Genomic DNA, 22841 nt, shown 5'->3' with positions numbered 1-22841 from the left:
AGGTGACATTAAACACAAGAGGGAGACACACACACAAGCTCGGAGAGTGGCTCTCCAGTCTTTAGCCACTGGCCACCTTTTGGGGAACATCTCCCTCTGTCCATTTACATTTTAATTAAACATATTAAAGGCTCATTTGAAATCTGTAAAAAAAACTGCATTTGCAGATGTCAGAAATCACAGCTGTTTTTTCCAGAATTAATGGGAAGTGCTGACTACTTCATTTTTATTACAGCAAAATCAGGGCCATGTCTGGCTTCTACAAAACCACGGAAGATCAATTATACTAAAATATTACAAATTTTACATTTGTAAAAAATTCCTGTTAACTTCTTCCATTCAATCTTTTTGTTAGGTATAATTATAATCTGACAAATTTACATGAGCAGTTTTCACTCCCAGATAAAAGCTAATTACTGCGGATGCTGGAATCTGAAACCAAAAGAGAAAATGCTGGAAAATCTCAGCAGGTCTGGCAGCACCTGGAAAGGGAGAAAAGAGCTCACCTTTCGAGTCCAGATGACCCTTTGTCAAAGCCCACACCTAGATATTTATTATACAGATATTTATTACAGAAATACAAAAATAATGACTTCAAAATGGGGCTTAATTACATCTGGGTGCTATTGTCCATTTATTCTGGCAAAGCCTGAATAATTCCCCCTTTGGTGAGGGATGAAGAATCGGAGGACATCGGTTTCAGGTGTTTGGGATCTGGAATGCACTGTCTGGGAGTGTGCTAAAAGCAATTTCAATCATGACTTTCAAGAGGAAATTGGATGGGAAGCTGAAGGGAAATATTAGCAGGACTACGGAAGAAGCACTGGGAAGAGCTAAATTGCTCTTGCAGAGAGCTGACACCGGCTCAAAGGCTAAATGGCCTCCTTCTTTGTTGTAACTGTTCACCTAGACCCCATGTGAGCAGTTCCAAACAAAATTCAGTAATAACACCTACATCTTCGTGCATTTCGTCTCTGCTCCACTTGTCTATTCATTCTCATATTTTTGATAAAAGTTTTCATGTTGACCTTTCCCATTATCACACTTATAATGGAATCTGCGCAAATAAACTATTTGTGTCACTTATATGATTTGGCTGTTCGGTGGAAAATGTAACAAATAGTTGATCTGTTTGTCAACCCTGCTGTCTTTTCTACTTGTGGGGAGTTCTTCACTGTGTCCTTAGCAATGGAATAACCAGCCAAAGATTCTCAACTACTTGGACAATATTAATCCAGGACACTTGAATCTGTTAAACCATTCATGACTCAACCTGCTGTGACAGTCGAGGAGTATTGTACCTAAGATCTTCCCGATTAGTTGTGGTTGTAAGCTACCTGACAAGGTCTTGACAATATCTAAAGTAAGACTCACTGTTTGGGATGTCCAATTATAGTATCAACAATGTTCCTTGCTTTCACTACCTTCGGTATACGAGATAGACTATTACTTAGGGGGCTATCTTTACCTTAACTTCGACTAAATATTTCTAATTCTTGAGAGGCAGGCATGGGTAAGTGACCCTTCCTATAGCCTCAAAGGGTGAGAATATGATGAGCCTTAGTTAAATGTCACTCTTATTTATGAAGATAGACACGGATCTGTATGGTAAAATATATGCGCAATTTATTTAAAGAATAAGGGTAATACAAGTATTTTTGGTAAATGATACAGTTTGACAAATACAGGATATGTGATGAGTTAGCCTGTGAGCTTCTTAACTACATATTTGCTAAAGCGATAAACATCTCATAATTACATCGACGAGTAGCCTCGGAATTTGATTCTCAATCAATGAGCAGAACTCTACGAATCGAGATAGCAGCTTGGTCAAATAAACATCCAGCAATCTCTTAAACAGCTCCCCAAGTGAAACTCTAACTCACGCAGCCTGTGCTTAAACATTTTTTCGGGTTTTCTTACTCAGGGAGTTCGAGAGAGTTTTTTGCAGAGTATCTGCTTCTGATTGGTGAGATTGCTGAGCCTTTGGCTTTGATCTTTAAGTCATCTTTGTCTACAGGAATAGTGCCAGAAGACTGGAGGATAGCAAATGTTGTCCCCTTGTTCAAGAAGGGGAGTAGAGACAACCCCGGTAACTATAGACCAGTGAGCCTTACTTCTGTTGTGGGCAAAATCTTGGAAAGGTTTATAAGAGATAACAAAGAACAAAGAAATGTACAGCACAGGAACAGGCCCTTCGGCCCTCCAAGCCCGTGCCGACCATACTGCCCGACTAAACTACAATCTTCTACACTTCCTGGGGCCGTATCCTTCTATTCCCATCCTATTCATATATTTGTCAAGATGCCCCTTAAATGTCCCTATCGTCCCTGCTTCCACTACCTCCTCCGGTAGCGAGTTCCAGGCACCCAATACCCTCTGCGTAAAAAACTTGCCTCGTACATCTACTCTCAACCTTGCCCCTCTCACCTTAAACCTATGCCCCCTAGTAATTGACCCCTCTACCCTGTAGAAAAGCCTCTGACTATCCACTCTGTCTATGCCCCTCATAATTTTGTATACCTCTATCAGGTCGCCCCTCAACCTCCTTCGTTCCAGTGAGAACAAACCGAGTTTATTCAATCGCTCCTCATAGCTTATGCCCTCCATACCAGGCAACATTCTGGTAAATCTCTTCTGCACCCTCTCTAAAGCCTCCACATCCTTCTGGTAGTGTGGCGACCAGAATTGAACACTATACTCCAAGTGTGGCCTAACTAAGGTTCTATACAGCTGCAACATGACTTGCCAATTCTTATACTCAATGCCCCGGCCAATGAAGGCAAGCATGCCGTATGCCTTCTTGACTACCTTCTCCACCTGTGTTGCCCCTTTCAATGACCTGTGGACCTGTACTCCTAGATCTCTTTGACTTTCAATACTCTTGAGGGTTCTACCATTCACTGTATATTCCCTACCTGCATTAGCCCTTCCAAAATGCATTACCTCACATTTGTCCGGATTAAACTCCATCTGCCATCTCTCCGCCCAAGTCTCCAGACAATCTAAATCCTGCTGTATCCTCAGAAAGTCCTCATCGCTATCCGCAATTCCACCAACCTTTGTGTCGTCTGCAAACTTACTAATCAGACCAGTTACATTTTCCTCCAAATCATTTATATATACTACAGATAGGATGTATAATCATCTGGAAAGGAATAATTTGATTAGAGATAGTCAACACGGTTTTGTGAAGGGTAGGTCGTGCCTCACAAACCTTCTTGAGTTCTTTGAGAAGGTGACCAAACAGGTGGATGAGGGTAAAGCAGTTGATGTGGTGTATATGGATTTCAGTAAAGTGTTTGATAAGGTTCCCCATGGTAGGCTACTGCAGAAAATACGGAGGCATGGGATTCAGGGTGATTTAGCAGTTTGGATCAGAAATTGGCTTGCTGGAAGAAGACGAAGGGTGGTGGTTGATGGGAAATGTTCAGACTGGAGTCCAGTTACTAGTGGTGTACCACAAGGATCTGTTTTGGGGCCACTGCTGTTTGTCATTTTTCTAAATGACCTGGAGGAGGGCGTAGAAGGATGGCTGAGTAAATTTGCAGATGACACTAAAGTCGGTGGAGTTGTGGACAGTGCGGAAGGATGTTACAGGTTACAGAGGGACATAGATAAGCTGCAGCGCTGGGCTGAGAGGTGGCAAATGGAGTTTAATGCAGAAAAGTGTGAGGTAATTCATTTTGGAAGGAATAACAGGAGTACTGGGCTAATGGTAAGATTCTTGGCAGTGTGGATGAGCAGAGAGATCTCGGTGTCCATGTACATAGATCCCTGAAAGTTGCCACCCAGGTTGCGAGGGTTGTTAAGAAGGCGTACGGTGTGTTAGCTTTTATTGGTAGAGGGATTGAGTTTTGGAGCCATGAGGTCATGTTGCAGCTGTACAAAACTCAGGTGCGGCCGCATTTGGAGTATTGCGTGCAATTCTGGTCGCCGCATTATAGGAAGCATGTGGAAGCATTGGAAAGGGTGCAGAGGAGATTTACCAGAATGTTGCCTGATATGGAGGGAAGATCTTATGAGGAAAGGCTGAGGGACTTGAGGCTGTTTTCGTTAGAGAGAAGAAGTTTAAGAGGTGACTTAATTGAGGCATGCAAGATGATCAGAGGATTGGATAGGGTGGACAGTGAGAGCCTTTTTCCTTGGATGGTGATGTCTAGCACAAGGGGACATAGCTTTAAATTGAGGGGAGATAGATATAGGACAGATGTCAGAGGTAGGTTCTTTACTCAGAGAGTAGTAAGGGCGTGGAATGCCCTGTCTGCAACAGTAGTGGACTCGCCAACACTAAGGGCATTCAAATGGTCATTGGATAGACATATGGACGATAAGGGAATAGTGTAGATGGGCTTTAGAGTGGTTTCACAGGTTGATGCAACATCGAGGGCCGAAGGGCCTGTACTGTGCTGTAATGTTCTATGTTCTATGAAAAATAGATTGACTCCCCAGTTATTTTGAGACAAAGAATAGTCTCTCTCTTGGTCGGCAAAGCTTATTTCCAGACAAGGCCACTAGACATAATGAGTTCACTGCACCTGGACTTTTACAAAGATAATGTCTGTAATACATTATCAGTCATCAGTTTTTAATATAGGGTTAAATACATGATTTAATATAACATCAGTTCTGATCAGCTTTTAATATAGGTGGATACCGCCACATCCTCCTCTTGAGCGAAATAAGTCTGGTGGCTAATATCTTCTTCGGATAGTTTTCTTGATGAATGTCCTTGAGTTTTGTTTTTTATGGTCATGGTTCATATTGAATGAATGTCCATCTTTGTTGCATTCCTCTTTTCCTTCTAATTATTTGGAAAAGGGTTGATTCTGCCACCAGTCCTTAATGGGTGTTTTTCCCATGATATATGCTTCTGATTTCCGAATAGGTGGTTCAGTCCATCTTTTCAGGGTCCATAATAAGAGGAGATAACAACAGAATCCCAAGAGGAGTTTTGCTTTGTAATTTGTCCTCATGTTGAGTGTGATTCTGGGATTAGTGTTACGGGCAGTTTTCTTTTAGCAAGATATGGACTGTGGGTATTTTGTTCAGGAAATCGATTTCTGTTTCGAAGGTACAGTAATCTAAGGTTAATGCATTCAATAATGTTACAGTTTCCTGTTATAAGGCAAGCTATTCCTAAGGTTTTCTAATGCTAATTAGGATTAAAATCATCGATTATACAAGAGTAATGAGCATGATCTTTCTCCATAGGGTGAGTATCCTCCAAGTATATAGAGACATAGCCGGGTTGGCCAATCTGGAAAGATAAGGCAGGTCTCGTCAGTGAGAGTTAGTGCCTAGGTGGGGTAAGTCCCATCTATCCTATCTCTGGTGGACATCACTACTTGCTTATCTTAGTGCTGCTTTCTGCAGCGCTCTAAATCCATTCGGCCAGTTCCTGGCAGCAGATTTTCTTTGTTTTTTTACCCAATCAGCAAAAGTCTGGTTTGATTACCTGGGGTCGTTCAGGTAAGTTTGGTAGGTACTCACATGGAGTGGAGAATGACCATACATGGTTAATTTGGCTATTTCCATCTGGCGTATTGTTTGGGCATCCAATTGCCATGGACCAAATCCAATTTCGTGACTTACTTCGTCACAGACCATTTTCAGCGTAAGGTTGGAAAATCTAGTTTCTGTGTGCTCATAGGCCGGGGGCATGGGGTTTGGTTGTGTCCAATCCATGACAGAGGGAGAATTCCTTGAATCCTTTCTTAAATTGATCAATTAATCTGTTCTCATCTCGGGCATTCTTGGCAGAGGATATTTTCCCATTCTGAGAGGACTGAAAATATTTCTTGGAAGTTTTGGGTATCAGCTTGTATTATTACTTTATGGACGTCTTCCTGTCCTCTAAGGGACACTATCCTCTCCAGGCAGACCATCCATCTGCCATCATCTGGGTAGGTCATACGGAAGGTGTCTGTCTGTAGGAGCTCTGCTAGTGTCATGGTATTTGGGTATTTATGCCTGGTTTGGAGGCAGTTGGCATATCCTCCTGCCCAGAGTGTACATATTGGATTGAATGGGGTGTGCTGACCTGTTTCTTTTTCCATGGTCAGTATTTTGAGGGCTTGTTCAGGGAAACATCCTATTTAAGGTGCTATTTTATCAGAAGTTAATTTCAGGATTATCTTTCCTGCCAGCCTAGAATCGGCTTCATAGTTGTCAGGTGCTTGGGGATCTGAGACTATTGGGTCGGAGGACCTTGGGTTGTAGTTAAAGGGTCTTGAGTTCAGTTTTCCAGTGTCATTATTTTGCTGGTGATGGTCTTCTTTTACTGTTTGCAAGATTTATTTCATGACTCAATTGTGTAATTTTATAAACACTAAACGTAGCGTTGACTGATGAAGGAAAACATGGATGGGTAACTACACTAGTTGGGTGCAGTAGGGGAGTTGGCGGCTCAAGCGTGGGTAGGGTTTGACCAAAGGTAAGAAAGGGGATGCTAAAGAAGGGCTGGAAAAGGCAAAGAAGGAGCAATGAGAGAAGTGAGAAGTGGTAGGGAGCCATTAAGAGAAGGGGAATTGAGATGAAAAGCAAATGGAGATTTATGGTTATCAGCTATTTTATGCACCTGGCAACATATGCGTGTTTCTCCATCTCTGTGCCTGCTAGAAACTGGTAATTAGAATTCTCTAACAATGAACATGATGTGGAGATGCCGGCGTTGGACTGGGGTGAGCACAGGAAGAAGTCTTACAACACCAGGTTAAAGACCAACAGGTTTGTTTCAAACACTAGCTTTCGGAGCACTGCTCCTTCCTCAGGTGAATCAACCTGTTGGACTTTAACCTGGTGTTGTAAGACTTCGTACTGTGCTAACAATGAACATAATAGGCTGATTTCAGCCTGGAATCAGGCTGATTTAATTGTCAATGTATCCAGTAATCAGGTGGGATAGTTGGGAGATCATTTGCTTCAAATTCCAACTAATTCAACTAATTTATTTTCAAAAAACGTAACGCAATTTAAAGAAGGAAGGCGTGTTGGGGTATTTAATCCACCCCACTCAGTGGAAATGGTGGGGCTTGATGCAGCTAGAATAACTGTGAAAAGATTAATGTACCCCAATCCTGCTTGTTGTTCACCTGCTGGGTCCTTTTTCAAGCCAAGTGTGCCGGTCTGAATCAGTTCAAAATCTCATCAATATACTATCTACTAAAGGGCGCAGTGATAGCACTGCAGTCTCACGGCGCTGAGGTCCCAGGTTCGATCCCGGCTCTGGGTCACTGTCCGTGTGGAGTTTGCACATTCTCCCCGTGTTTGCATGGGTTTCGCCCCCACAAACCAAAAAGATATGCAAGGTAGGTGGATTGAACACGCCCTCTAATTGGAAAAAAGCAAAACAGTGTTTATTCTATGAACTCAAGTTAACCTTTTAAAAATATCTAGGCAACCATTAATTCAAATACAACCCCCAAAGAATATAACACTAAGTAATCCGTACTTTCCTTTTAACATCCATAAGATTTAAAAAAAAACTTTTAACAGAAGCACATCAGGTTTAATTCACTACTGAGAACAGTTATCACTCTGAATTCATCAAATGATCAAGAGATTGTCTTTACATGACAGAGAGAACAACATTACACATTCTGTGGCTGACTGCAGCTCCAATACTGAAACAAAACCAAAAAAACAGACACACACAAGCTTTTCTCAAAGTGAAACTAAAAGCTGACAGACAGCCCAGCTCCACCCACACTCTGACATCACTGCAGTAATAAACACCCATTTCTTAAAGGTACACCCACTAGTTATTCTATAAAAAAACACCCATTTCTTAAAGATACTCTCACATGACAGACTTTTTTTCCAAACCTTGATCCTGAATATTAAAAATTTCAGTAACTTGGGTAGAAATGGCAAATGAAAAATTGAGCAATTTGTGGGAATCTAATGCCCAGATTTCACAGAAATGAATTACTCTGAAAAACAGAAGTCTATTGACATTTTTTGTCATAACACCAAAATAAATGGGGACAAGGCAACTGATAGTAGAAGTATGAATTTATGTTTGGACAGAGTTGGTGCAAAAAGTGTCAGAGGGGAGACAGATTGGCCTTAAAGTGAAGAACCCTTCATAAGAGTACAGGACGTTAGCACCCAGTATGGACAAATATTTTTCTTCCACTGTATCTTCATTGCATTTTTGCTTTAATTTCTGACCAATTGTAGCTTGTGTTTTTTCTCCTTATTTTCTCACATTTTGCTTTGCCTCTATTTCCCTCCAGTCCACATTACCTAATCTATTTTTTACCTCTGTTGATGTAGGGGCCAGATTGACCAACAAACTCGGCTGCGGGTGGGATTTCTTGACTCAGTTGAGTTCCAAACCGAACTATTGAGGGGGCTTGTTGACCTGAAACCTTAATTATGCTCGATTCTCTCTCTCTCTCTCTCCCCACAAATGCTTGGGTTCCCAGCATTTGACTTTCTTTTTTTTCATGCAGATTTCCAGCATCCGTAGTACTTCACTTTTTGAAGAAATTGCGGACCAGTAATTTGGGTGCGCGCACTGCGGTTTGGAGATGGGTGGGTGACTGCCGTGCACGCAGCACCGCATCCCCGGCACGTTTCGGTGCAGTCGGAACCTGCTGCTGCCGCCGCAGTTGTCGTCGCCCACGCGCGTCCACATGCTCCTCGCGCGTTCGCCGCAGCTGCGCGGACTCGGCGCGCGGCCCTGCCGTTCCGGCGACGCATCATTCAAGCGCGGTGTTTGCCGGATGATGGAGTCTTGCTCCGAGACACCGCGTCTCCTCACGAGGGGAACCCCGGATAAAGGACTATAACTCCCGGCGTGCTCTGGGGCCCGAGCTCTCTGGAGTGACTCAGCCCCCCCCCCCCCCCCCCCCCCCAATACAGTCTGCAGAATTTCTCAAGGAAGAAACCCGTTCAGTGGAAGGGGAGAAGAGAGCGGAGACTCTTGATGAAATGCTGATGGTGACGGGCTGAATTTTCAAGGAACATTATTAACGAGTGCTATTTACCCAGAATCTGATCAACCCCGTTGGCCGATTTAACACCAATACAGCGACAACGAATCCGAGACCAGGGGGAAAACACAGACAGTTCGGAAACACTGCGAGATTCCAGCGACGAGCGGCGTCCTTGCCTCCGGGTGAAAATTTGACCGGATTGTGTGCGCGAGTGAAGCGGGAGAAGCGGAAAGCGCGAGTCGGCCGCAGCAGGTATCCATCTATCCATCCACCTATCTATCCATCCATTTATCCATCTAACCATCTATCTATCTATTCATCTATTTATCCATCCACCCACCTATCCATCCATCCACACCAAGATACTCGGCTGTTGAAATCTGTAGCTCGTTAACTAAAATGCATTTGGGGAGGGCAAACAAAACAATATATACACAAGTGTGGAAGAGGGCCGTTTTGGTTACGGCCACAATGGATATTTAATTGGCAAGGCATAATAACTGAAGAATATTGTGTTTTATGCAGTACATTACCTCCTTGCCGTAAATGCATGTACTGCATTAAACTCTCGTTAGGCCACAGCTCGAGTACTTTGGGCACAACAGTTCTGGCCATCCCGTTGCAAGTAGGATGTGATCGCAACAGAGAAGGTACAGAAGAGATTTACACTGATGCTGCCAGGAATGGAGAATTTTAGTTATGAGGAAAGATTGGATAGGCCGGGACGAAGGGTCATTGGACTGGAACCGTTCGCTCTTTTCTCTCCCTGCAGATGCTGCCAGACCTGCTGACATTTTCCAGCATTTTCTCTTTTGGTTTCAGACTCCAGTATCCGCAGTAATATGCATTTATTTGGAAAGGCTTGGGTTGTTTTCTTTAGACCAGAGGAGGTTGTGGGGAGATTCACTTTAGTTGTATAACATTTTGAAGGACCTAGATAGGGTGGATAGGATCAGTTTCCATCAGCAGGGAATGAGTATTTTTTCACACTAGTGGTCTCACTGTCTGGAACATTAGGAAGTGGAAACCCTCATTGCATTAAACAAAAACACAAGGTGTGAAGATCTGAAAGGTGGGATTAGGCTGGATATCTTTTTTTACAGTTTACGTGAACATAATGGACCAAATGGCCACTTCTGTGTTGTAAGATTTTGTGTTTCCATGTTTCTTCCAGACAAAAAAAGCAACCATTTAAGAGTTTAAACAGTGCTGTGAGTGGTTATCCACTGAGCTTTAGAATAAATTTAGCAGGAATGCAACATGACAAAGTAGGTCAGGCATCATAGCACATATGCATGTGTTAATCTCAGTTTAAATCTGGCCTTTTAATGTACTATATTGTACCCATTTTGTTTTAATGCAAGATTATTCTGCATTTACAATACAGTTGAGAATGATGGACACTCAGTGAGCAGGGTGACCCAGGGCCAAAGAATTGGCAATGGGCTAAGCCTAGCCGGGCAGTTAAATAATTTTTTAAAACCTTGAAATTACTGTTAAATTCCAGAATTATGGATTGGTTTACTGTAATTAAACTATATTAAAAAAACAACAAATTTGTACTGGAATCTAGGTTACCCTTCAGTGATTCACAAAACACTACCCTTGGAAAGTCCACGCTCATGCTGCACCCTACTTTCTGTGTCGGGATGGGCAAGGAGCAATGTGTTTGCATAGAAAACAGTTTGCTTTAGCCATTTAGTCACGAGGAAGGAGACTTAAAATTTTGAATAACCTGTTCTTTGGAATATGCTGCCAAACCTGCTGAGTAGTTGAAGCTTTTTCTTCCTTTTGTTTTCAAGCATGTCTTTTTTAACTTGAGCATAGTTTTAATTTAGCTTGTTTTTCTTTACATCTGCTTGAAAGCACAAGAACACATCAACAAATCTTGGCTTGATTTCAAAGCATGTGAACATGAGGGATATTGACGTTGGAATAGAATATGAAATCTCCAAGCCTGTGTGTAAATCAGGAAATAAAAATTCCAAGCATTTGAAGAACTATAAAGAAGAAGCGGAAACCCAGGTTAGACTTTTATGCTTTCATTTATATAGAGATTTTAAAGCTGTAGTGTGTGTATGAGCAGTAACTTGCTAATTTTTGTGGCTTGTTACATGGAATTTCATAGCATATATAGCTCAGAGACAGGTCATTTGGCCGAGCTAGTCCTTGTTGCCTTTTGTGCTCACTCAAAGCCTCCTCTCATCCTTCTTCATTGAATTGTATCTCAGCATACCCCTCTGTTCCTTTTCCCTCACATGCTTATTTAGCCTCCCCTTAAATAAGACGGTCCACTTCATTCACTCCTGTGGCAGCAGGTTCCACATTTTCACTGCTGTAAAGAAGTACATGATAAGAAATGGGAACTGAACATTTTTGCTTTAACAGAACTTAAAAGAACTACAGAATTTTCACCGAGCAAAGGCAAGGCTCAATGTCAATGTAAAATCATGGAGCTTTGGTCATTTGGCCCAACAGACCAGCATTGGCTCTTGGAATATCCGCATAGTCCAGTTTTCCACAAATTTTAATGACTTTATTTTCAAACATACATGACCCTTTTATGAACATAATTCTGTTTCCACAACCTTTTCTGATGGGTATTTCCAGTCCTGACAATGCTTGGATTTTAAAAAGGACCAAACTCCTCCCTTTGTTGTTTTTGTGATGCAGTTAAATTACAGACTTGCAGTTTATCTTTACTTGCCTTCGGAGCGCTTCTCCTCAATTTTTAGCATCTCTCATCTTAACTTTAAAAAAAAATCTTTTTATTGGCATTTCTCATATTTATAAACAGTTGTTATATATACATCACATTTTTCTTGTCAGTGCTGATTTCCTAACTTTTTCAGTTCTCATGAAAAATGTTCCAATTTTGTCTCCCCACCTTATAATTAAAAGCTCGCAAAATGGTGTCATCTGAGTGAATATTTTCTGCACTTTCTTTTCAACCTTGACATCCTGAAGTTAGTTTTCCAAATGTGGTATTTTGCACATGTCTTTGATTTTTTTAGAGGTTTAGTGCTCTTGACGTATTTTTGTATTCTTTGCCCAATTGATGAAGTCTGGGATTGCATTTTTGAAAGGATTTGTCTGCCTGAAAGACTAAATGTTTGCTCTTCTCTCAAAGTTTTACCATTCAGTGCCTATGTCCTTTCCTTCTGCTTAAAATGTATGAGCTCACATTTTTCTGCATTAAAGAGAGGACAAAATGAGGACAACATTTTATCTACTCAATCTATTAACCTGGATATGTCTTCTTGAAGTCGCTTCACAGTTGACCACACTTGCCATGTGCAGATTTTGATAATGTGCCCCATAGCTAAATCCAGACATGGCTAAAGAGGAGCAGTGATCCTCACACTAACCTCTGAGCAAAACAGTGGTCCAAAAATACTTTGTTTTCTGTCCTTCAGCCAACTTCATTTTCACACTGCCACATTGAATTAATACAGTAACAATTATCCATGTATTTTGTATTGAGTATAACATTATATTAGAGAATTGTATTAGAGAATGTGCTGTACCAAGTTAAATAATTGTTACACCCGAGCAGAGGACCATGAGACTCGAGTCGGAGTTGGCAATTAAGCTCTCCAAGCCTGCTCCATCATTCAAGAAGATCATGGCTGATCTAATGTGGTCTTAACTCCACTTTCCTATCTCCCTCCATAGCTTTTGACCCCGTTGTCTATCACAAATCTAACTCTGCCTTGAAAAAATTCAGTGGCTTATGTTGGATATGTATAAAACACCATCTGACAGCTGAAGAACAACAAGGCCTTTGGTGCCGATGGAATCCCAGCAGAAGTATTAAAATGCAGTAGTGAGGCATTCTTGACAAGAATCTACAACCGTATCACCCTTATCTGGAAGGCAGAGAGCATGCCAGACGATCTCCGAGATGCCTTAATTGTGACCATCTTCAAGATAGGTGCTGGGACCGACTGGAAATTACAGAAGGATTTCCCTCCTTTCTGCCACGGGAAAGGTCAGTGTGAGAACACTCTTCAGTTGCCTCTTTCCAGTGGCTGAAGATCTCCGCCCTGAGTCTCACTGGCTTCTGCCCATCAAGAGGCTCAATGGACATGATCTTCAGCGTGTGACAAATCCAGGAAAAGTGCTGGGAGTAGCATCAACCTCTGTACATGGCCGCCTTTGATCTCGCAAAGGCCTTCGACTCTGTCAACCGTGAGGGATTGTGGGATATTCTCCTCAAATTTGGCTGCTCGCAGATAATTGTCACCATTTTCCGCCTGTTCCACAATGACATGCAAGCCGTGACCTTCACCAACGGAACCACAGCCCCCATATGTGTGTAAACTGGGGTCAAACAGAGCTGCATCATTGCAACAACGTTCTTCTCCATCTTCCTCGCAGGAACATTCTACCCCGCCACCCTGAAACTCCCGGCTGGAGTAGCGAATCTACTGCACAAGCGGGAAACTGTTTAACCTTCGCTTTCAGGCCAGAACCAACACCACCCCAACCTCTGGTACACAGATGATACCTGTGTGTCTGGCACATTCGGAGGCCGAGCTACAAACCATCGTTAGCGCATTCACCGAGGCATATGAGAGAATGGGCCTCTGACGAAACATCAGGAAAACAAAGGTTCTTTACCAGCCCCCTCCTAGTACACACAAACTGCCCCCTGGCCATCAAGATCCACGGTGAGCCCTTGGACAATGTGGATCAATTGAATTTCACTAGCCTGACCAGTAGAGTTAGGGCGGATCTACAGAGGCGGAACAGCCTTTCATTGTCGCTGGCGGTCCGTGTTCAAGCTATTAAGATGAATATCTTTTTTTAAAAAATATTTTTTAATTCTCCTTTTTCACATTTTCTCCCAAATTTACACCCACCAACAATAAACAATAATAAGTAACAAATATGTCAATCCCCATATCAATAACAACGATCCCATCCTTCCACCAAATCCCAAACATTATCCCACATGTTTACATAAACAAATGACAAAAAGGAATCAGGAATCACCCATAGTTTTAAAAAAAACATTCTGTGGTGCTTCAAATGAGTATTATCAGGTAAAGTTTGATCTCGAAACACAGAATCCCTACAGTGCAGAAGGAGGCCATTCGATCCATCATGTCTGCACCGCCCCTTGGAAAGACCCTACCAAGGCCCACCCCTCTACCCTATCCCCATAACCCAGTAACCCCACCTAATCTTTTGGACACTAAGGGGCAAATTTTGCATGGCAAATCTACCTAACCACATTTTTGGACTGTGGGAGGAAACCGGAGCACACAGAGGAAACCCATACAGACACGGGGAGAAAGTGCAAACTCCACACAGACAATCACCTGAGGGTGGGAATTGATTCTGGAACCCTAGCACTGTGAGGCAGCAGTGCTAACCACTGTACCACCATGCCGCCCCATTGAGTCTCGAAAGGAGATATTGGGACCGGAGGCAAAATATTTGGCTGAAGAGGTTTTAAGGAGCATCAGAAAGGAGGAGAGAGACAGAACTGGAGAGGTTCAGGGATGGAATTCCAGACCTTGAGGCCTTGACCATGAAGGAACAATGAACAGTGGAGGAAATTAGGACTGCACAAGAAGCCAGAATTGGAGGAGTGCAAATACCTGAAGAGTTGTATTGTTGGAGGAGGCTGAAGAGGTTAGGAAGAGCGAGACATTGATGGGTATGTACATAAGGTTGCAAATTTTACAATCCAGACAATGCAGGACTGGGAACCAGTGTAGATCAGGGAGTACAAAATGATAAATGAATGGGAGGGTGTGAATCTGGACCTGGGCAGCAGATCTTTGGATGAGCTGAAGTTACTGGAGTGTGAAAGGTGGGAGACAATCCTGGGGTGTATTGAATAGTCCAGTCTGGAGGTAATTATTATGGATGAGGATTCAGCAGCAGACGGGCTTAGGTAGGGATGGAGATAGATGTTATTACAGAGATGGAAGTTGGTTTTTGTGATGGAGACAACTTAGGATCTGAGGCCCAGTTCTGGGGCAAATAGGATGCTGAGATTGCGATCGGTCTGATTCAGCTTTGGGCAGTGTCTAGGGACGAGTTGGGATTGGTGTCTAGGGAAGTTTGTGGAGTCTGTAACAGATGCCAAAGACAATGGCTTCAGGTTTCCCAATATATAATTGTAGCATTAATGTGTTTTCTGTTGTTCCTTCATCTTTTTGAATGAAAGAGAGAGTCATGTGAAGATGCTTTGGAGACAGCAGGCCGGATGGAAGGGCTGATGCTGGATGACTCGATGCATTCCTGTATGCAAATTCAGGATGAGAAAAACCAGAAAGGAAAGTATCACCATAGCCTACACCTGTTGAAGCTCTTTCGCAACACCTCTAAGTGAGTGACTCTTGGTAATGCAATCTTGACATCATTGTTGACCCATTGTCTTTGATATATGTGCTGAATATATTTATAGTTAATATTCTTCTATGTATTTTCCAATGCAACTTAAATCTTTGGGTTTTAAATCCTACAGCTAAGATATTTTAATAAAATTTGATATAAAATCGAATTGGAGACATTTGCAATAGAATAAAGTTGTTTTTATTTTCATTGAATTATTTTTTTGAAAACTTCTCTACTATATAATCTCATTCAGCAGGGTACATTAATTCTGCCATATGATGTCCTTCCTTCCCTTTTCTCTTCTCTTCCTCCACTCCATGATTCAATATTTGTCATAATGAGCCATAAACTTAAACTGATAGAGAAGCAGGGAGTTTGACAAATACATGAGGACCTTCAAGGACTTAAGGAAGGCCTGGACCAAAAGCAAATGCATTATAATGTACAAAAGTGATGCATTTGGGGAGGGTATTAGGAATTGAAGAACAAGAGCAACAAAATAATGGAAAAGGCTGTGGAGCTATTCAGATCGAAAGCGTGTACAGGTAGATAAAGCCATCAAGGAGACTTTTAGCTTTTAATAAATTGTCATTCTCCTTTTGCAATCCAATGTTAAGGTTGGACAATGCAATAGGTAGACCACAATTAAGGTTATGGTAGCATAGTGGTTATTATTTAACTTCTAAACCAGAGGCCCTGACAAACGATCTAGAGACAGGAATTCAGATCTCACCATGGAACCTGCAAAATTTAATGACCATGAAACTACCAGGTTGACGTAAAAACCCATTCAGTTTGCTAATGTCCTTCAGGGAAGGAAATTTGCCACTCTTATCTGATTTTTCATATATGTGAATCACAGCAATGTGATTAACTCTTAATTACCCTATGAAATAGGCTAGCAAGTTACTCAGCTCTATCAACGTTGACGTACAAAACTCTAATAAGAATAAAACCAGATGGGCCACCTGACATTGACCAGATACACCAAAGGCAAACCCAGCCCTGTTGACCCGACAAAGATCCCTTCACTAACCCCTGGGAACTTGGATCAAAATTGAGAGAGTTGTCCCACAGACCAGCAAGCAACAGCCTGATGTAGTCAAACTTCAAAGAGTCATACATTTCAGCCAACGTCTCAAACTTCACCTATCATCACCCCTGGGGTATGTCCTGTCCCAGCAGTACGACAGCCCCACCAGAGATTGTGACACAATAGGATCTTAGAATTTACAGTGCAGAAGGAGGCCATTCAGCCCATCAAATCTGCACTGGGTCTTGGAAATAGCACCTTACTTAAGCCCGCACCTCCACCCTAACCCAGTAACCCCACCTAACCTTTTGGACACCATGGGCAATTTAGCATGGCCGATCCACGTAACCTGGACATTTTTGGACTGCGGGAGGAAGCTGGAGCACCCGGAGGAAACTCATGCAGACATGGGGAGAAAGTGGCACACAGACAGTCACCCGAGGTGGGAATTGAACCTGGGTCCCTGGAGTTGTGAGGCAGTAGTGCTAACCACTGTGCCACTGTGCTGCCCACATGCTGTCAAGTGAGGAGGAGTCCTGAACATTGACCTTGGACCTCATGAGTTCTGGCATTAGACCAAACGGGGACAAGAAAATTGCCTGCTGATTACCACCTCATCTGATAGTCAGTTGTCCATGTAAACATCACTTGGAAGAAACAAGGACATGGAATGTATTCAGAGTGGGGGACTTCAATGTCGATCACCAAGAGTCGCTTGGTAGCACTGCTCCTGACCAAGCTTGCCAAGTCCTGTAGACCACAGCTGCCAGACTTGGCCTGTTGTCGATACTGAGAACACCAACGTGAGGGGAGAGAGTCATTTGATTTAGTCTTTTGCAGTCTGTAGCATATGTATCTGTCAATGACAGTTTAGGCAGGAATGACCACCGCAAAATCCTGTCCTCACATTGAGGACACCCTCCGTCATATTGTTTGGCTCCCATTGTGCAAAATAGAACAGATTTGCAGCTCAAAACGGCATCCATGAGGCACAACATGCTGTCAGCAGTAACAGAATTGTATTCCAGCACAATCTGTAACCTAACTTCATGGCCAGGCTTATCCCTCAACATTCCCATTGAGCAAGTGATCAATGTAGAACAGCATTCAAGCTTTCCTAAAAATGAGGTGCCAACCTGATGAAATTGCAACTGAATACACGCTAAACAACAGAAGTGGCCTGCTGTAGACAAAGCTGGGCAATCCCACAACCAACCGATCGGATCAAAGCTCTACTGTCCTACCATAATCAGTTGTGAATAACAGTCGACAACTAAACAGGAGGAAGAAGTTCCATGAACGTTCCCAATCTCATGTGCCAATCCCATGAGTGCAAAGGACAAGATTGAAGTGTTTTGCAACTATCTTCAGCCGGACGTCTTGAGTGGATGATCCATCTCTGTTTCCTGGCAAGGTCCCTACCATGTTGGATGATTTGGTCCATGTGCTATCAATGAACAGTTGAGTGCACTGCCTACAGCAAAGGGTATGGCCCAAAAAACATTTTGATTGCAGGGCTGAAGATGTGTGTGTCTTTAGCCAAAGCCAAGCTATTGCCGTGCATCTACAGTTCTGGTACCTAACTGACAAATTGGGAAAATGCCTAGATACTTCCTATCCTTTTCACAGTAACTTCATTGAAACCTACTTGTGACAATAAGTGATTATTATTATTATATCCATAAAATGCAGGATTGATTAAAGTGGTGGTGGTTATTGGAGGATCAATATCCTGGGGGGCAGATTTGCTCGTGCTACAAGGGAGGGTTTAAACTAGATTGGGGGTGGGATCCTCATCAGCAGGAAAGCAACTGAGGGCTGAAAGGAGATGCAGCACACAGCAACGGCAAGCTAAATAATCATAATAGGCAGAGAGCGGGGAAAACCTGTTGGATTAAATTGCATCTATTTCAATGCAAGGCGGCTGACGGGTAAGGCTGATGAACCCAGGGCATGGGTAGGTATGTGGGACTGGGATATTGTAGCTATAATTGAAACATGGCTATGGGAGGGACAGGACTGGCAGCTTAATGTTCCAGGATACAAGTGCTTTAGGCGGGACAGAGGTGAGTAAAGAGAGAAGGGGCAGTTGCATTTTAAGGTGGGCATTATAGCAGTAGTCAGAGATGAAATAACCGAGGGATCATCCAGCGAGGCTTTGGGGATGGAAATAAGAAGGGGATTATTGGAGTTGTACTATAGGCCCCCAAATAGTCAGCGGGAATTAGAAGAACAAATATGCAGGGAGTTTGGGAAGAGTTGCAGGAGTAATAGGGTTGTCATAGTTGGGGATTATAATTTTCCTAACATAGACTGGGACTGCCATAGCGCTAAGGGCTTAGATGGGGTGGAATTTGTTAAGTGTGTTCAGGAAGGTTTCTTCGGGCAGTATGTGGAGGGTTCTACTAGGGAAAGGACAAAACTTGACCTACTCTTGGGAGATAGGGCATGGCAAGTGACTGAGGTAATCTTTATTATTATCACAAGTAGGCTTAGATTAACACCGCAATGAAGTTACTGTGAAAATTCCCTAGTCGCCACACTCCGGCGCCCGTTCGGGTACACGGGGAGAATTCAGAATGTCCAATTCACCTAACCAGCACGTCTTTCGGGACTTGTGGGAGGAAACCGGAGCATCCGGAGGAAACCCACGCAGACACAGGGAGAACGTGCAGACTCAGCACAGAAAGTAACCCAAGTGGGAATCGAACCTGGGACCGTGTGGCTGTGAAACAACAGTGCTAACCACTTGGGACCAGCGACTGTAGTTCAATTAATTTTAAAATAGTTATGGAAAGCGACAAAACTGGTCCACAGGTGCAAGTTCTAAATTGGGGCAAGGTGAATTTTGATGGAATTATTCAGGAGCTTGCATGGGTTGATTAGAGTAGCTTGTTTGAGGGCAAAGGCTGGCAGGAGTAGGGAACCAGCAAGTGGGAGGCTTTTAAAAGTGAAATAGCTAGAGTTCCAGGTCTATAGAATTTACAGTGCAGAAGGAGGCCATTCGGCCCGTCGAGTCTGCACCGGCTCTTGGAAAGAGCACCCTACCCAAGGTCAACACCGCCACCCTATCCCATAACCCAGTAACCCCACCCAACACTAAGGGCAATTTTGGACACTAAGGGCAATTTATCATGGCCAATCCACCGAACCCGCACATCTTTGGACTGTGGGAGGAAACCGGAGCACCCGGAGGAAACCCACGCACACACGGGGAGGATGTGCAGACTCCGCACAGACAGTGACCCAAGCCGGAATCGAACCTGGGACCCTGGAGCTGTGAAGCAATTGTGCTATCCACAAGGCTACCGTGCTGCTATATGTTCCTGTTGGGGTGAAGGACAAAGGCTGGCAAGAATGGGGAACCCTGGATGACAAAACGTATTGAGGTTTTGGCCAGGATAAAGAATGAGGTATGGCTCAGGTACAAGTAGTTGGAATCAAGGGATTTCCTGGAGCAGTACAGGGGATACAGGAGTATAATAATAATAATCGCTTATTGTCACAAGTAGGCTTCAATGAAGTTACTGTGAAAAGCCTCTAGTCGCCACATTCCGGCGCTTGTTCGGGGTGGCCGGTACGGGAATTGAACCCACGCTGCTGGCCTTGTTCTGCATTACAAGCCCACTGTGCTAAACCAGCCCCTTGTTGGTGTGAGTGGGAGGAAGGAACCCGAGAAGGAAATTAGGAGGGCAAAAATATTTGAGATATTTGCATCATCGTTAGCCACGGGTGAGGTACCAAAAGACTGGAAGGTAGCAAATGTTGTGCCCTTATTTAAGAAGGGCTGCAAAGAAAAACCTGGGAATTACAGACGGGTAAGCCTAACATTTGTGGTGGGTAAGTTACTGGAGAGGACAGTTTGATTAGGAGTAGTCAGCATGGCTTTGCATGGGAGATTATACCATACAAATTTTTTGAATTCTTTGCTGGTGACCAGGAAGGTTGATGAGGGCAGGGCAGTGGACATAGCCTATATGGACTTCAGTAATGCCTTTGGTAAAGTTCCACATGGTAGGCTGCTCTGGAAGGTTAGATCACATGGAATTCAGGGAGAGCTGGCAAATTGGCTATACAATAAGTTTGATGATAGGAAGCAGAGGGTAATGGTGGAATGATGCTTGTTGACTGGAGGCCTGTGACATGCTTGTTGGACTGGAGGCCTGTGACTAGTGGTGTGCCTCAGGGGTCAGTGCTGGGCCCATTGCTGTTTGTTATCCATATCAATGATTTGGATGAGAATGTACAAGGCATGGTCAGTAAGTTTGCAGATGACACTGGTCCCCCCCATGCCGACACCGTAGTTAAGAAAGCCCACCAACGAGTCTACTTTCTCAGAAGACTAAGGAAATTTGACATGTCAGCTACGACCCTCACCAACTTCTACAGATGCACCATGGAAAGCATTCTTTCTGGTTGTATCACAGCTTGGTATGGAGCCTGCTCTGCCCAAGACCGCAGGAAACTACAAAAGGTGAATGTAGCCCAGTCCATCACACAAACCAGCCTCCCATCCATTGACTCTATCTATAATTCCCGCTGCTTCAGAAAGGCAGCCAGCATAATTAAAGACCCCACGCACCCCGGACATACTCTCTTCCACCTTCCGTCAGGAAAAAGATACCAAAGTTTGAGGTCATGTACCAACTGACTCATGACAGCTTCTTCCCTACTGCCATCAGACTTTTTAATGGACCTACCTCATATTAAGTTGATCTTTTCTCTACACCTTGCTATAACTGTAACTTTATATTCTGCAGTCTCCTTCCTTCCCTATATACAGTATGCATTGTTTGTATAGCATGCAAGAAAAAATACTTTTCACTGTATTCTAATACATGTGACAATAATAAATCAAATCAATAGGTGGTATTGTAGACCATGAGGAAGGTTATCAAAAATTGCAGCAGGATCTTGATCAGCTGGGGAACTAGGCCAAGAAATGGCAAATGGAGTTCAATACAGCTAAGTGTGAGGTATTGCATTTTGGAAAGTCAAATCAAGGTATGACTTTTACGGTGAATGGTAGGACCTTGGGGCGTATCGTGGAACAGAGGATCTTGGCGTTCAGGTGCACTGTTCTCTAAAGGTGGAGTCACAGTTAGATAGGGCAGTGAAGAAAGCTTTTGACATGCTGGCCTTCATCAATCAGGGCATTGAGTATAGAAGTTGGGAAGTTATGTTGCAGTTGTGTAGGAAGTTGGTGAGGCTGCACCTGGAGTATTGTGTTCAGTTTTGGTCGCCTTGCTATGGGAAAGATGTTATTAAACCAGAGAGCGCAGAAGAGATTTACAAGGATGTTGCAAGGACTCGGACTGAGTTATAGGGAGAGATTGGACATACTTTTTCTTTGGAGCATAGGAGACTGAGGGGGTGATCTTATTGAGGTATATAAGATCATGAGAGGGTGAATGCACTCGGTCTTTTTCACAGGGTTGGGGAATCGAGAACTAGAGGGCATAGGTTTAAGTTAGAGGGGAAAGAATTAATGGGAACCTGAGGAGCAACTTTTTTACACAGAGGGTGGTACGTATGTGGAATGACCTACCGGAGGAAGTGGTTGAGGCAGGGACATTGACATCATTTAAAAGGCATTTGGACAGATACATTGATAGGAAAGGTTTAGAGGGATATGCGCCAAATGCAGGATAATGGGGTTAGCTTAGATGGGCTTTTTGGTTGGCATGGACCAGTTTGGGCCATAGATTCTATGATTCCATGACACTCGTTTCAGCCCCTGCACAACACAACAGGAGTTCCTCAGGACTGTGTCAGCTATTTCAACAATGACCTTCATGGGGCTGTTCGCTGATGATGCAGCGTTCAGCATTTTTAACTCCTCAGATAAAAAAAACAATCCTGCCTGCATGCGATAAGAACTGGACAGTATTCAAGCTTGGGCTGATAAATGATAAATAATATTCACACCACACAAGTGTGTCAGGGAATGCCAGCAGAAGAATGTCTAAACATCTCTCCGTGACAGTCAAGAGTTTTACCATTGCCAAATCTCCCCATCAATCTTTGCGAGGGGGAAAAGGGATGGATCACTATTGACTAGAACCCCAACTAGACCAACCATCTAAATACTGTGGCTACTCGACCAACCATATAAATACTGTGGCTACAAAAGCAGGTCAGAAGTTGGGTATTCTGTGGCAAGTGACAGACCTTCCCATTCCCCAAAGACTTTGCACCATCTACAAATCACAAGTCAGGCGTACCCTGGAAGCTCAATACCGTTCAGGATAATTCAGGTTGCCCTTGTGAAGGCTTTTAAGAGTCAACAAAATTGATGTGGATCTGGAGTCAAATGTAGGCCAGACCGATAAGGATGGCAGGCTTCTTTCCCGAAGGACATCAGTGAAGCAGATAGGTTTTACAAACAATCCACAATCATTGGATTTTTAATTCCAGATTTTTATTGGATTCGCATTTCACCAGGTCCCCAGAGCAATATCCTGGTCTCTGGATTACTAATCCAGTGACAATACCATTGCGCCACTGCC

General features: G+C 43.3%; 1 protein-coding gene and 1 long non-coding RNA gene across 4 annotated transcripts in view; one reads left to right on the top strand and one right to left on the bottom strand.

The window, feature by feature from the left end:
• abcc5 (ATP-binding cassette, sub-family C (CFTR/MRP), member 5) overlaps positions 1 to 22841 on the top strand; it is a 194304-nt gene that overhangs the window by 16685 nt on the left and 154778 nt on the right. For 2 of the 3 annotated variants that reach the window (XR_011934457.1, XM_072474194.1), the window contains exons 1-3: positions 8868 to 9197; positions 10812 to 10970; positions 15130 to 15290. Coding sequence is in view for 2 of the 3 variants with exons in the window: in XM_072474194.1 (XP_072330295.1) it covers positions 10860 to 10970; positions 15130 to 15290 (272 nt within the window). In the remaining variant the exon portion in view is untranslated. Of the gene's footprint in view, positions 1 to 8867; positions 9198 to 10811; positions 10971 to 15129; positions 15291 to 22841 lie in introns of those variants that run through there. The other variant, XM_072474195.1, reaches the window with a different exon arrangement.
• LOC140389732 (uncharacterized) lies at positions 1605 to 8626 on the bottom strand. Its single transcript, XR_011934455.1, has 2 exons — positions 8267 to 8626; positions 1605 to 7332 (listed from the first exon to the last, which is right to left on the bottom strand). It is a non-coding gene; the product is annotated as an uncharacterized lncRNA (long non-coding RNA).

The sequence above is a fragment of the Scyliorhinus torazame genome, chromosome 14, assembly GCF_047496885.1.
Source record: "Scyliorhinus torazame isolate Kashiwa2021f chromosome 14, sScyTor2.1, whole genome shotgun sequence".
NCBI classification, from domain to species: domain Eukaryota; kingdom Metazoa; phylum Chordata; class Chondrichthyes; order Carcharhiniformes; family Scyliorhinidae; genus Scyliorhinus; species Scyliorhinus torazame.
This window is presented reverse-complemented; position numbering and strand designations above follow the sequence as displayed.